This window comes from Wasmannia auropunctata, unplaced genomic scaffold (genome assembly GCF_000956235.1).
Source record: "Wasmannia auropunctata unplaced genomic scaffold, wasmannia.A_1.0 LD335998.1, whole genome shotgun sequence".
NCBI lineage: Eukaryota > Metazoa > Arthropoda > Insecta > Hymenoptera > Formicidae > Wasmannia > Wasmannia auropunctata.
In genome coordinates this window covers 57,983-73,789 of record NW_012026892.1, presented here as the reverse complement: position 1 = coordinate 73,789, position 15,807 = coordinate 57,983, and the positions used below count along the sequence as shown (strand labels likewise).

Below are 15,807 nucleotides of genomic sequence, written 5' to 3'. Positions count from 1 at the left end.
ATCGTAATACAAAGTATTCTTGCAGGCACGGTGAGCTTTTTGCCGCTCTTGGATTGCCTGTGTTCCTTCGACATACTTACGTACACAGTACCAGACTGTAACATTCCCAACCAGTGGGACGAGACTCAGCCAGTTTTTATTGCAAACAGTCAAGAGGTACAGCTTAGATCATTTTCAACCTCTTTACATAAAATGGATACTGTAGTCAGTTACAAAAACACCTGAGCCTATGTGTTTGCCTTTTTACTAATGTAATCATTGTAAATACAAACTCCATTTTATGTCAGCTGCATACGTGTCAACCACCATTACCAAAGACTGCTATATTAATTGTTGCTCCAATTACAAACTGGTGGTTGAATCGCACAGCAAAATATTCTACAGTATTTATAATATTTTGATTAATATATATAATGCTCTTGCAACTAATATGTCAGTTAATCTGATATATTTTGTACGAATACATATATATTTATATTTTTTTTAAACAAAAATCAGATCTTTTAAATGCGAGTAGAGTATCTAGAAGATAGTGCAAGTAAAGATTTAAATATTAGATCTTTTGACAATATAAATTAAAATTTAATTAGATCCTCTCTTAAAATTCACATAATTATAATTTTTTTTGTTTTCATTTTTTTTAGTATTTTAGATTCTAGTTATGAATGTACTTTTAAATCTACTTTTATATAAAAAAAGAAAGGTGTGTAGGAATGAAAGAAAAAATATAAAGGATAGAGAGGGAAATACACAGAACGCTGACAAGAGAATCTTGGCAGATTTTATTAAAACATAATTGACCGTTTACATTTAAACACAAGAGTTACATTTGCTTACTTGGCAAAGCATGAGAGATACGACTAGAATAAAGTATTTTCGCTTGCCGACGCTTCATAGTAATCATCTAACGCTAGCGTCTTCCAGCGTAAAGCTTCTCTCACATGAAATCTCGATGCCGATACTAGTCTCAATCATTTCCTAACGATTCCTCGCGTTATGCTCCATCTCTAAAGTATCCTAAACGAAATTACGTATAAATAAAAAATAACTCGAAACATCATGCCTTTTTAATTTAGGTAAATCATTTTACAAATGCACTCGTAAATACAAGTGTAACATATTCAATCATAATCTGCCTCACTTGGATAGGAACGAAACTAAGTAATAAAAATCATTTTGTGCCTTATACACGCTATCGTTTGTCCGCGATGCCCGGTAATCGGCACTCGATTTGATGACAAATTTAAATGAATGAAAATTATTGTCTCTTATTCGAATAACCGGCACATGCTTTGAAGGTTTCATATAGGTTTATGTGCAACAAGCCCTCTAAAGAAATCTTGAAATAAAAAATTATATATATATATATATATATATATATATATATATATAATGCTTTTTAGACATGTCATTTTCAGAATGTCTGAAAAGCATTACTTTAATTTTGTAAGTATCCAAATACTTGATGTAAGTATTCAAATTGTACACTTTTCGTGTAACTCCTCATCATTTTAGATGATTAATATCTGTTACATTACTTTTGGGTGATCTAATTATATCTAAAAATTTTTATTACCTATTTCTCTTGTATATTTTACGTTGCACTCTGCAATTATGAATTCATCTTCTATTTTGCGTATTAATTAAAGGTAACAAATCGTTTTTTAATGTAAGGAAACGTCAGTAACTTTAAAACATAGACAGCGTAACATTTTTATTGCATACTATTTATTAGGCGATCGTAATAAATGTGGCATTTTTACTCTTCAAAGAGTAGCCAATTATAGGAATAAAAGAGTATCGCTTCTCTCATTTATATCTGCCACTGTTTCGAGCGCATTTCGTCGAAGGAGGTTGTTTCGGGAAACATCGATGGCGACCTATACCTTTATTAGTAATTCGCCGTTACGTCTCCCTTATAATAATTTCGCTATTAACGTTAATACTTCGTGCTGCTAGAATTAGCCATATTATCAATAGTGCGTAGTCTTTTCGCTATAAAGACTATCGCGGAACGCAAACGTCCGATTCTCGTCCGCTTGGCTCGTCTTTGAGTCGTACGGTACTTTTGAGAAAATAGCACTTTCGAGCATTCAAGATTGTAAAAAATATCCCGGACCTTCGATGCACTTTTTTTACGCGCAAACGTTTCAAATTTCAACGATTCTGAATATCGAGTATTTTCTGCTTATGCGAATTACATTAATAATAAATTACATTAACACGTGTTTTTCAGAAATTTTTCGAAACATCAATGAATATTTTCACGATTTATCGCAGCAATTACAATAACATTCTGCGATAACCAATATGATTGTTTTCAACTTTTTAAAACTCTTTGGTAGACAACTTGATGATGACATTTGATGAAACTATAGAAATGTTTCGGCGAACAGTATTTGCAGAATTTTACACATTCCGCAAAAGATGATTATTTTCTAACGTTACGCCGTTTCGCGAATACAACCGCGTATAATTAGATGTTTGTAAGATTTTCTACTCGAAATATTTTGTTACTCTTCAAAAGCACGTGATTTACGCCAAAGACGGACATTACATTCGTAATAATTCTCTGCACCCAAGCCATACGCTCTTTAAATGTGCCCTAGACTAGTTTTGCTCTGCATTCGTTTTTTTTTTTTAGCTCACACACTGCGAAAGCTGCTGGAGATACGCTGCAGTTTTACAAACGTGTTTATCCCGCTGGTTCGCAACACCGTAAGAGTGCGGACAATGATGGTAATGAAGTTTGTCGGGTCGTAAATTATTTAAAGTTCTCTTGCGAAGTAAATTAGGAAGAGGGGAAATTATCATTAGAAAAGCTGGTTGGAAAAGACGTTAAACATAATGGAGAAAGCATTGCTGTTTACAATGCTAATGAGCATTGAAGTCAGATTTTAGTTCTGGCAAATTTTAGTTTTTTTTATATGCACAAAACTATGTGTAAAATGTTAAAATTAATTTCAAGTTTTAAAATGTAATAGCAATAATTTTAAAATTCTTAATTATTTAATTATCAAAATGCAAATTTTTTTATTAATATCCCACTGATAAAAATAATACTTATTTAGATATAACAGTGGCACAGAGATAAATTTCTCATATTTTAATTCTTTTATTTCTTTTCATATTCTTTTTGTATTATTCGTAATTTTTAATGATTCATGACAAAGTTTCCGTCGTCGCAGTCTTTACGGTGTGGCGGAGCAGCGCGGATCGCGTCTTCAATAACATTATGCGGTAATTCTTCGTAAATACCGTAGAAACGCGTCTCTAGTAAAAACATTGAAAAATAAACAACGCGAAATAATATACAATATTTTACAGTAGCGCTTAGTATACCAGTGATTGGGCATCGTTCTCGCGAAACGGTGATTCGCGGGTAATCAAGATTTTGGGGAAAGTGTCGTCGATCGAGACGTTCGGTCGCATCGCAAGTATCTCCATACAATATCGCGAGTGCAATTCGCGGAGATCATTACGATCGTTATTACGATCGAACGCACGTAGTTGCGAGCGTTGAGAGGATTAGGAATCACAAGCGCCATCGGTAAAGTACTAATACCGGCTACAATAATGGGTAAAGTAAACGTCCCGTCGTTAATTAATTAATCGCCGACGTGACGGACACAACGTATGTTAGGCTTAACCACCGTTTCGCGGTCCCATCCACTTCTCGTGGACCGAGAATCGATTCTCCTTATGTGTAAAATCGCGTTCGATCGCGACGCGCGGTGTCCCCGCGCGAGGCGTGCGCAAAACGACACGCCTTCGAGAATTGTCATTTTATTTATACATCTCTACTTACTTAACTTTACCTTGGACTAACGCTATATTTCGATTTACGATCGTTCCTCTTCTTCTTTTTTTATGCGTAAAATATCATAAAATACATTCTTTCTTTTGTTCACTATTCGCGGACTCGCCGTCTCATCTCGGTAATTCCACATTTCAGTCAAGTAATTTTTACGTTATCGAGCGAGCGACACGAAGAATTTCGATTGAGACCAAATCGATTAATGTTGATAAATGAATTAAAATATTAATGAAAATGTTAATGAATTTTAATATACGTGATACATTATATTTTCTTATTATATTTAATTATTTAAAAAATGATGAAGAAAAATGGCTTTACATCTCTGAATAATACTTTGTTTTAAAAATATGTGAAAATGGAACATATAAAAATTTTTTAATATTAATCTATATAATTATAAAATGATGTGATAATGATTATAACAATTTAACATTGTTATAAAATTGTAGAATTATACAGAAATGATTTTTTTCTGTATATCTCAAGTATTTTTTTTTAATGAGAATCTAACATCAACTTTTATCTATTATTATTTGCCGCTGTAAAATGATAACATCACTCAATGATGTCGCGAAATACCGATCGTTACGGCGAGTCTCGCGATGACTCACGATGACTTTCATACAAATCGTTCGATAGGTACGAGCGACGAAACGGATTCAACGAAAAAGCACGGCGGCACTAGTAAGCTTGCACGGACATCATACGCTACGACGATCTCTCTTTCTTCTCGAGAGTCTTTTTTTTTTTATATAGCTAGAGTCGTAAAGTACTTTCCGCTTCTCATCACGTGAGAACGGCTCGGAACACTCTGCTCGCTTGTTCGCCCACAAAACTATTTATACGTAACCGTGTATGTTCCTAAAATGTAAAAAGTAAGCGCGTGCGTCCACTCTCGTCAATGGAAATGCGAAACATCTTCGTTCTCGATACTAGCCGACTGTCATTGCCAGAGCAAATAGCATAAAAGATTCTGACTTTATAGAAAGTGTCTTCGTAAATTTTTCCCGAAGTGAAAATTAATAATTTTGAAGCGGTTTGCATACATTGACAATTTTAAAATAATAAGAACGGAGTAAAGTAGACAAGTCATAATAATAAATTGTCTAGTTTGACTGTTAAAAGCGAAATTCTTGAAATTTAAGAATTTTCGCGTTCATTTATATAGTAAGAATATTTTTATAATTTGATTGACTAACAGGATCTAGGCTGATATTTATAATGTGTTCTTATTTCAAGACAGTTTTAAGTAATATATTAAAATGTGATTAATACGGCATTGTGATTGGGGCTTATTATATCTTAAGACCGTCTTATATAAAAATTGTATAAATACCGGCTTTAATGTCAGAAAATTTAGAAAGATATTTCTGACTTGTAAACTAGCATTTTTTAAATAAAATATTCAGCTAGTTCTTTTTATTGTTAATTTAACAATACATTTATCTGTAAAAAATAATTCAGTGTAGAACAATATGATGAAGATGTAATTATTGTGATTCAATGACATTTTTATTCTTACTTCCGTTCTTATTCTACTATGATTTTTCGCGATAAGGATGAAACTTAATTGCTCATCTGTTTTTGGCCGCGGAAGTTAAAAAAAGCTCTCGTGCCAATATTAATTGCAAGCTTCGTTAGTTAAAGTATATCGAATAGTGACGACATAATTGCATTGAGATCGGAAAACTTAGTAGAAATGATGTTCTCGTACAGTTTTATCGTCGTTGTCTTCCGCTACTTGATTTTCGTGTTCTTTCGTTCCACAAGCGAAAACGGAAAAAACGAATCGGCATATAGAGTCCGTTCGGTGTTTCGATCACTCGAGAGTTGACACACTGCGCCGGACGCCTAAAAAGAGGGTACGAGGGATTACTTTGTACAATAGGAGCGCCCTGAACGCGTCATTGAGGCCGGATTTCTTTTCGGCGAAATCTCTTCGGGGGTCGCAAAGCGTCTTTTCGCGGCTGGCTAGGTCCTTTCTTATTGTTAGCATACAAAACGTATATCTTCCGGGCTGTATACAAATTTTTCGGCTGACCGTTCCAGTATTTTCATGAGCCAGCGATTTTAGTACCTATTCTCAGGGACTTGATTTACATTTGTACTTTGAGTCCCTAAGTTGGCACAACGTAGCAAAGAAAGATAATTAAAATATTGAAACATAATTTTAAATTTAAAAATTATAATTAAAATTAAATTATTATTATTATTAAAATGAAAAGAAAATATGTAAAATATGAAATGAAAATATATTCATGAGTACTTATGTAACAAATATGTAATCCTGTGTTTTTCTGTATAAATTATCATATAAATTATAAAAATTTAACATTAACGCGTTTAGATGGAAAATCTAATAACACCAGAAAGAAAAGATAAAAATCATATTTTCGGAAAAATACAGTCGCGGGGTAAAAATAATAAGAAAAGTATATCTTAATAAAATAGTCGTATTTCAAAAATATAATAATTATCGATCTTAAAAATAAGAACTCAATCAAAAGTTTATTTAAATCTCAATTTGTTTCTACGTGAATGACATGTAATTAATGGTATGAGATTACTTATCTCGCTTTGCGTTATCAACCAAGTCGGGTGTACAGTTAAAATTTTGCTTAAGTGGTTTACCTAATCGTAGGACATTCTGCTAATTGAAGCTGCGTCCTGTCCGCGGAAGCTGAAAATTTCGCGTTATGCGTTATTTGGCCCGAAAGATACCGCAATCCTTCCTGCGTAAAGCTCTGATCCCGACAATCCTATTACGGTACTCGGGATCATCCTCACGAGTCCCTCTTCCTGCAATCCCGTAAAATGATATCACGACATCCCCGTGGTACTACGTCGATCTGAGCGTGCCCTATGGTATATGGTTTTACGACGGCTTTCCTCTCTTATTTCGTTCTCCTCGTGCAAACTCCGCCGGAAACGAGCGTTACGAGAACCTTTGACACACTTCTCCTTCTGTCCTTCAGAAATCAGAAGGGCACTTTTGTTCCTCGATATATATATATATATATATATATATTTCAACGTGGAGTTTAAATCGATTTCAGTTGTACAATCGAATGAGATGAATTATTTGACGAGCTCCGAATTCGATGGTTTCGTGGAAGGAAATAGCATTATCGAACATGCTTTTGTATTATTATCATCTTTTTTTTACCATCGCGAATGTGACATGATCCTGGTTGAAAAATTGCTGTCTCAAGTTCTTTTTGAAATTATGATTATTGAAAAATGTCTGAATTAAGAAACATTCTAGATAGGATATTTTAATAGTCATTAGAATGCTACTAATAAAATATTGAATGACCGAGAGGACCAATTAAATGCATATTTAATGAGTAATCCTTCAATAATTATTTTAGAATACGTTGATGTGACAATGTAAATGTATCTATAATCAACGAATATGTATCTACGACTCATAAAAAGTTAACTATGATAATGTCTTTACGGAAAGAACCAAAGTAGAATGGATTATAAGTAGCAGCAAGTTGTTTGTAATATACCATCTCCTATGTTCATTCGCACGGTTATCGTGTCTCATGATTTCTTCCCGTCGAACGGAGGAACGAAGTTTTCTTGCAGATGAGGTGGCAAGGTGCGTCGTTAGAAGTTTTCTAATCCCGTCTCGTGGAAGAGGTTGTTTTTCTCTGGGCAACGTGCGAGTACCTGATGCGATATTCTGTGAACAAACGGTAAGAATTATTCACGAATATTTTGTGAAATAAAATATTTTGACAAAAGGAACATTATCTTGATTCTTCGACCATTCTCGTCCATCGTTATCCATTTGTTATCCTGTCTTTATAATCCAGGAAACTAAGTCCTTCCAATATCAATTTTCTTAATCTCCCAATATATCATATGAAATATATATATTGGACGTTATTTTGAAATCTATATGAACGATTAATCTAATATGAAGAAATACAGTAATAAAGAATAGAATGCGGGAAAATATATTCTTGACAGTCGTTAGTTGTGATCGAAGTTGCCGTACGGAATTCGATAATCTCGGCAGTTCGGTTAGCGTGTGTAAAGCCGAAGGGGGAAAAAGGGGGAAAGGGGAGGAAGAAGCGGAAGAATACGATACAGTTTTCTACGAAACTTTTCTCTCTCGTGCCGTGATATCCGCAATATCGTTTCGATACGGTTGTTGCTCGCGGTACCACGGGTAATGGATAAAGCATCGAGAGACCAAAAGGCTTCTCTCAATGCCCCTTTCGTGCCTCGCGTCCGTGTCTGTGCTCTGCTCCCCCCCTCCTGTGCGTTGCCCTCTTTCTGTTTTTTTTTTTTCGTCGAAGCTCGGTAGCTATTCAGTATAATAGAACATTTCCTGTGCCGTCTTCTTCATTTTCACTCTCGTCGTTCGACAAACGAGCGGCCGTAACGGCGGATAATGGAATCGACGTGCTCGACGATAGTTTATTCCGTCTTTACTTTGACGAATGGGGAAAGCATCCGAATGGAAATTCCTCCGTTTTATCCTTCTCGCGTGCTGGTTATTTTTACAGGCGTAAAACTATCGGGTTGCGATTAAATGCGATCGATATCCACTTGCCGATAGGCCCAATTATTTATGAGAAAGACTTTCGTGTTGATATGATTATATAATGCGCGATTGTGTCTACTAATAACTTGTGTCTGTACTAATGTTGGTTCAAGAATAGTCAGTAATTATAATTGATACTTTTTCGTAACTATTTATTGTTTTGCCTTAAAATTTTGTATAATGTTAATTAAGAAATCCAGGGGAAATTTCGTTTTGTAGTAAACTCCGGGAGAGAGAGTCGAAAGTTAGGATATTTTAATTAAATTCTTCAAGTTAAATGTAAAATATTTTAATTTAACTCTTTCCGAAAAGTTGTATTTTGACTCCTTTATCGTTGACCGCGTCTTTGATTGCTTCGGAAAAGAATATTTTCACCAAACTTTCGACCAAACATTCTCCTTTGAACAAACTCGTAACACAGATCGCGTCCTCACCTTTGTCGCCATCCAGAAGAGCTCCGGGCACACAGAGTTAAAACTTTCCGCCACATCTCCTCCTCCGGGATCTTTTTGTCCTACGAAAAAGGACGCTCAGCGCGACGGCTTCTGCGAGGGCTAGCTGACGAAATTTCGACTCACGACGGTCCAGGATGCGGTGTGTGCGAGGATGACGTTGGTCGGCTCGCTTCGTCTCCTGAGGCTCTCCTGCGGCAGGAAGTGGCGGACCAAATTATTCCTGTAGCACGAAAGGTGCCGCTAATGCCGTCGGCTCTTTCCGGCCTAATTAACCCGGGACCATTAAGTTTATCTACGAGTATCAGAGAGTCACCGGCCTCCCCCGAGGAAACTGTTAGATTGGGGAAAAGCGAAGGGAGGGCAAGGTTTGCTTTTGCTGAGAGCTAAACACTGAATGATTAAGTTCGAATGCGAGAGCAGCCAAGTCATTAAATATATCTAGGCATCAGACGTTTCTCCTCGATTATATAGAGGGTAATGATTAAACCAAAAACAATAGAATATTAGTTTAGCTATGTTGATATCTCATTGTAAATTGTAAACTTTCGAAAGTAGAAATAGAAGAAATAATAATAATGAAATATAAATAAAAAAAATATATATAAAATTTTCATAACAATAATATAATTAATTAATATAATTACTTTTGTTCATGATAGAAGATTACATCGAATTTTCTCTTTATTTTTTTTAGAATAATATTTTACATTTTAATTCTGTCTGAATTCATCATCTTTCAATTCCGTCATGTTTTATTTGCGTCATGTTTTTCGAAAGAGAAAGAGTTTAATTGAGATTAGTATAGCTAATGAACTAATGTCTTGGGAAGAATTAACTTTGGGAGAAACGATTCGAGATTGTGAACTTAATTGACCATTTTTGCAATTATTTAATCGAGGTCAAGCCTTTCTAACGACTTTTTGACGACATTTACTTCGATCGTTCTTTGTTTTCTGTTTACTCGAGCTCGCAAATTGTTGTTGAAAGTCACTGAGACACATTCGCACTACAGGCAGAGAGAATTAGGTAATAGGTGCGGTTTGCGAATTCGGTTTTGTCAAGTATCTAGCAGCGATAATGGACCTTTTAATTAGAACGGACCATTAAGCTTATCCACGATCGTTAGATTCGTCGAATTCGGTTCTTGTTGATTGGATCGGAAGGACCGCGCGTTTTATTGACAAATCCTCGAATCTTAATCAGTGAGTCAGTGAACAATTTGAAGAGTAGATAAGAAGATAAAGATTGAAGATTAATTGAAGATTGTTTGGCCATCACGTTAGGCTTCTCCAAGTTGACTTTAAAGTTTATGGATGATAAACATTTTATTTAAATTTGATTTAGTTGTATTATTTCAATAATCAACTTGTATTAATATCAACTTGTATTATTTCAATAATATTAATATTATTATTGAGATAACAAATTTTATAATTATCTTGCGTTTCTAATTAAATTATAAAAGTATTGTTTCAATATTTAAAATGACAAAAATGTTGTACTTGAAAGAATTTTACAAATTTGTGACAATGTATTCCATCATATAAAACATTGCTTAAAATTAAAGATAGATCGACAAAAAATCCATTACGCTCATTATATATGTAAAACTGCTATCCTATTCGATAGATATTTTAATCAATAAGAACCCGATAAAATATCGATCAGTTAAAATATAAAATTCCGACCGGATCTGTGCTAGGAGTTGAGAATCATCGGCGAATTATTCGGCCGTCATCGTCATGCCGGCGAGAACCCGGTTGGCGATAATTGATGAAATGAATCACGTTGACATCGACGGTGATCGTTAGCAATGAGCGGGAGAACACGAACCGCGAGCTATCGTTAATCACCGAACCTGACATATCCGAGCCATCGTTTGTTACTTTTGGGAAAGTTGTGCGGTTGCCCGACGTTCCAACGTGGATTATCGATTCTATGGGACAACGTCGGTTGACTTGAGGTTAATTAAAAATTAATACATTAATTGTCACATTTGGGACATTTGAAAGATTTTTCAATCTGTATCGAATTTATTGATTGAAACAAATTGATTGTGAAACAAATTGACATTGATTGAAAGAATTTTGAAGGCACGAATTTTAATAGTCATAGATGACGGCTTTCTTCGATGATTTGCAATGTAATGAGAAGAAAGACAATTTCGTCTTTGTTATGAAAAACAAGCGAATTAATCACATAAAAATAAGATTCTTCCTTATTAAAAAAATACGCGATATATAATTTTTAAATAACTTTTGATATTTAAAAAAATATTTTTTATACATATTAAAATGTTAAATAACACAAAAGAAATTATCGCAATAAAGATATAAAGATCCTGGAGATTAAAAAATTTTTGCAGATATTTAGATATCGTAATTTGCTATTATTATTTATTTATTCTTTAAATATATTATTGTCCTATCATCAGCTTTACTTCTTGTTTGCCTTTAAAACGTTTTATTGTTCGTTTAAATTGCCGGCTTCCCACATTTTATTCCGTTTATTGATTAAATTATTAACGACCTTCGCTTTCGGCGAAGTTTCTTGGCTGGTCTAACGGACATGGTAACCAGCACTTGTACTGTGTCTCAAGGCTCTCCCTCGTCTTATCCCGGAAGTTAACAACTATCGGCTTTGTAACCGTGCTTAAGTTAACGCGAGTTTCGCGCGTGTTGAATAGTTTGCAAGTCCATTACAGACGCATTAAGATTATATATACATATATCTGTAACATTCACGTGTATGTCTGAATGCTCATCTAACGCTCCTTCTCTTTAGCTACGTGGAGACACGTGATACGAGCGCGATCACTTCGGGGCACGGTATAGTTGAAACTAACAAAGCTATAACGTTTCGATGTGCGATAGCACGCTGTCATGTTGTCTTAAAGTTGCTTCCGCCAATATTAGTGAATTCTATAATCGCAGTTATAAACTAAATCCTCACTCCCTTTCACTTCATACTAGATACTGCAGATACTGCAGTATGTCAGATGTAATTAATTTAAGGAACGAGGAGAAGAAATATCCTTTATGTAATACAATAGCGGATAAATATTGCACGTTATCAATCTTGCACCGGTGAAAAGGATAAGAAACAAGATGTCGATAGCGAGGGGAGGGGGGGGGGGACTTTTTGCCCGACGCTCGCTCCGCCGCGAGATTCGTGTATTTTTCTTCTTAATATACGGGTATCCTGTCGTGTATTTCCGTGGCCGACTACGCGGAGTACCTTTTACGCGAAGCGTTTATGCGACGTGCGTTTCAAGGATACGTAGCCGGAGCTTTCCCGCAAAGAGCTTTCGGCATCGCGCGAGGACTGCTACGAGCTTACCAAAGAGCTCCGCAGAGACATCCGGCTCGCTCGTATACCCACAGGTCTCTTTTCTTACCGCGCGTAGTTTTCAGCTTTTACCCTTTGGCTTTTCTTTACGCGGTTTTTCTTTACGAAAAACGGTCAGCCGTATCGTTTCCGCCCGACGTAGCGCCGTCTAAGGACACCGGGGAGCACTGGACGTTATTGCATGAGATATATATAGTTACTAGTTATAGATATATATGTATATACGTATGTTCCTCTAAGTACATATACGTACTTTCTTTGAACAGTTATCGATATTCGATTGTGACCCTCTCAACGCTTTGGTAGCCGTAAGGGCGTGTTCCGAGGGAACGTAAGATAACGCGAATTGCAAAAAGAGCGAAGATCAAAACTTCGTTTTCCTTATTCTTCCTCCTCGCAATCCGGTGATACTGTAACGTACCTCGTGTGGATTCGCGCGAATTACGGGGGATTCGAAAAGGGATATACAATTATAGATGAAAATTCTCCCATCAGCTAGGGCAGGTCGTACACGAAATTTACTCTTGACGTAGCCTCGAACGGCAATGAAGATCATTTTCGCCGAGTCGCGCAACTTCAACGAACACGGCACGTGACTCGTGTCGCAAGGACTCAGCTACCCTTTCGCCAGGACGATAAATCACGGGAAACCCGTTGAACCCCTTTATATCGGCGCGCCACGAAAGCAGCTCCGTCTTCCTCCGTTCATCAGAAGGGTGACGTGGCTGTTGCGGCAACTTTTTGCCGTCGTACAGGGTGTCGCGGAACCACTGCGTGTTCTTTCAACGATAGATAATAGAGGGAAAATTAAGAAGAATAGCGATTATTTTTAATGTCGTGTCGATAGTCGACTTGTTATGTGAATAAATTAAATATTCAACCTATTTTGGTTCAATTTTATGGAATTCAATATTATGAATTAAAGAGCTGTGGCATAAGAGAAGTTTAAGGAAGTAGACAAGGAAGTAGTTTTTCAGAAGATTTGATGTTTGAATTAATTTTGTTAATAAAAACTCAATGCCAGATGTATTCGTTGAGATATTAAAAATTAGAAATTTCCAAGATATAGTTCCACTCAATATTTTCTAAAAGAAGATATATGTCAAAGTAAAATTCAAATTAAAAGGCCACTCTATCGCCGTGGGACACTCTGGGTGACACGAAACACGAAAATCACGCGAAGATTTCTTGCGAAATCACGACGGCGTAATAAAGTTGCATGATATCTTACCTTTGAAAAACGATGATATTTTCTGCTGATGGCTGCCGTCGTCGTCTCGAAGCAAGTCGATGTCGAGAGGATGACGGCGAACAGTGAACGAAACGATAGAGGAAGAAGACAGAGGAGAAGAATAACGGATAGAAGAAAGACAGTTCGAGGGGGGGATGAAACTGGAAAAAAGTGTCGGTGGGCGAGCAGCGTCGAGTGCTCGAGACGATTACGCGAATTGGTGGATGATAGTAACATGGTGAAGGGTGGAAGCGCGGGAGAGCCCAGCCTTCCAGGGGGAGGAGAGCCCGAGAAGAGCGCGGAGGGCGAAGTCGCGGATGCGGGAATTTGTATGGGAATAGGGAGCGAGGGGCGGGCGGATGGGTGAGGCTACAATAAAACAAAACACGATGAATGTCCCGATGTGCAAGCTGCAAGCAGAAAGAACGCCAACGAAGATCGATGGTTAGTTTCTCCTCTCATCTCGGGGTATCGCGATCGCGCGCGTTGAATTATCTAGATAAATACGCCCGGACAGGTCGGTATCGCAATCGCGCGCACGTTCGCGGGTGCCGGATGGTGCCGGATTCACGCTTCGGGGTAGTCGCTAAATATTTCGAAATCGGTGGCGAATCCACGGATGCCGCGAGCGCTCCGCCGCGCTGTGAGGGGTTTGTTTATTGTTGGCGCGCGTTGGTCCATTGACAGTCTCGCATTTCGTTTTCGAGATAATTCACGCGCTCGAGGCAGTTCGCAGATCGCAAATCAATTCTACGGTATATCAACGATCGTAAAACATAAGTTAAGCTCAGCGCGCATTTGTAAAAGGCTGTTTGATAAATGAATCACGTAATAAAAATAATGAAATTATAATAGTTTTACAAAATCGCAAATCGTATTTGAAATATCTAATAGTCAAAAAGATTTACTTTTCAAAGGGGAAACTCGTATAAAATTATTCCAAGAATGTATAAAATGGGAATCATTGAGTTATATTAAAAAATTATTACATTTTTCAATTTATCGAATAGTTTCATTTCTTTAACGAGTTTTATAGTAGAGTACAGTTTAGTTTTTTTAGGGTCGAAACTTGACTGTAAATTTAAAATTGAAATAATTTTCAATAATTTCTGAATCGATGTTGCAAAATATTTTTGTTAATCGTATGAATTATCTATAATAAATTATAGGAGTATAGACTTAATTTACCTTGACAGTGCCGCTAGATGCGCTAGAAGCGGGCGAGCGTCACGTCCTCGGCGAACGAAGAAAACTTATCCATATCTTGAGTGCGAGCAGGAAAAGAAAACAAAACAGTTCTCCATTAAGTATCTGATGTGATTTAAACGTTGCCTCCGCGAATCTTGAAAAGTAACTGAAATATCAAGATTAATCTTTTCGTACACAATAGCCGTTATTGCGAAGATATATTTCCTTTGTTTGCGACATGCAAATACGTAGCTTTACATTTTAATGTTATCGCATTAATTTCTATGCAATTGCAATGAATCTCTACGATTGTTACGGTACAATACAAAACAGTTTCTGTGCCATTTTGTTCGAATTAAACCGATCAAATGGCTAAAGAGGCGTATCGTCGTAATTTATACGATTTCCATTGGATCGAAGAAATTCATGCGCTTGCGAGAGCACGAGCTTCTCATCCTCGTACTACAGCGACTGCCGACCCCACGGGCTCTTCAAGGCTCTTCACCGACCCTGAAGAAGAACATGAGAGAAAACGGTCACAGTTCTATTTTCGTCCGTGAATCATTTTGCTTGCACCTATCTCGTCTAACGCGTGTAGGGCCCTTATACGGCTACGTCGAAAGGTGCACGACCTCGATAACACCGCGCTAATGATATAATTTCATAAATCGATTAATTGTAATGAAGCTAAATCCCTTTTTTCACTCTCTATCTACTTTAAGATAATGTTATCCGTCAACGGTGACGGTGTACGTAAAGAAGAAATTAAAAATTGTCAAAGAATGAACAGTTATGATTTCCAAAAAATAAATAACAATAAGTATTTATTATTAAGACAATTAAGAGTCCACGCCGTTGTTTGTGCGTAAAAATTTACCTTATATTTCAATCCAAATAAGCCAAATACATCCAACGATCGTTGGACTCTTAATTGCCTTATTAGATACCTATTGTTATTTAAAAATTGTCATTTTTGTGATCATGATCGAATATTTGTAGATACAATCAATTTTTTTTTTCTATTTAGCGAAAAATATTTTTAGATGAGTGCATATTTTGAAGCACTATGAATGCGATTAGAGGAATATATTATAGCTGTAGATAATTTCGTAAAAGATTTCGTAGGAGAATTCTTGTTCTTTTTTACGTATAATTTTAAATTACATAATTCTGGAAGATGGTGAAAAAAAAACATAGAAAATTT

General features: G+C 36.3%; 1 protein-coding gene across 4 annotated transcripts in view; it reads left to right on the top strand.

Annotated features, from left to right (window-relative positions):
• LOC105453526 (mitotic spindle assembly checkpoint protein MAD2A) overlaps positions 1-15,807 on the top strand; it is a 54,601-nt gene that overhangs the window by 700 nt on the left and 38,094 nt on the right. For 2 of the 4 annotated variants that reach the window (XR_974882.1, XM_011695564.1), the window contains exon 3: positions 26-156. Coding sequence is in view for 3 of the 4 variants with exons in the window: in XM_011695564.1 (XP_011693866.1) it covers positions 26-156 (131 nt within the window). In the remaining variant the exon portion in view is untranslated. Of the gene's footprint in view, positions 1-25; positions 1,056-7,403; positions 7,577-15,807 lie in introns of those variants that run through there. The other 2 variants (XM_011695565.1, XM_011695563.1) reach the window with 2 other exon arrangements.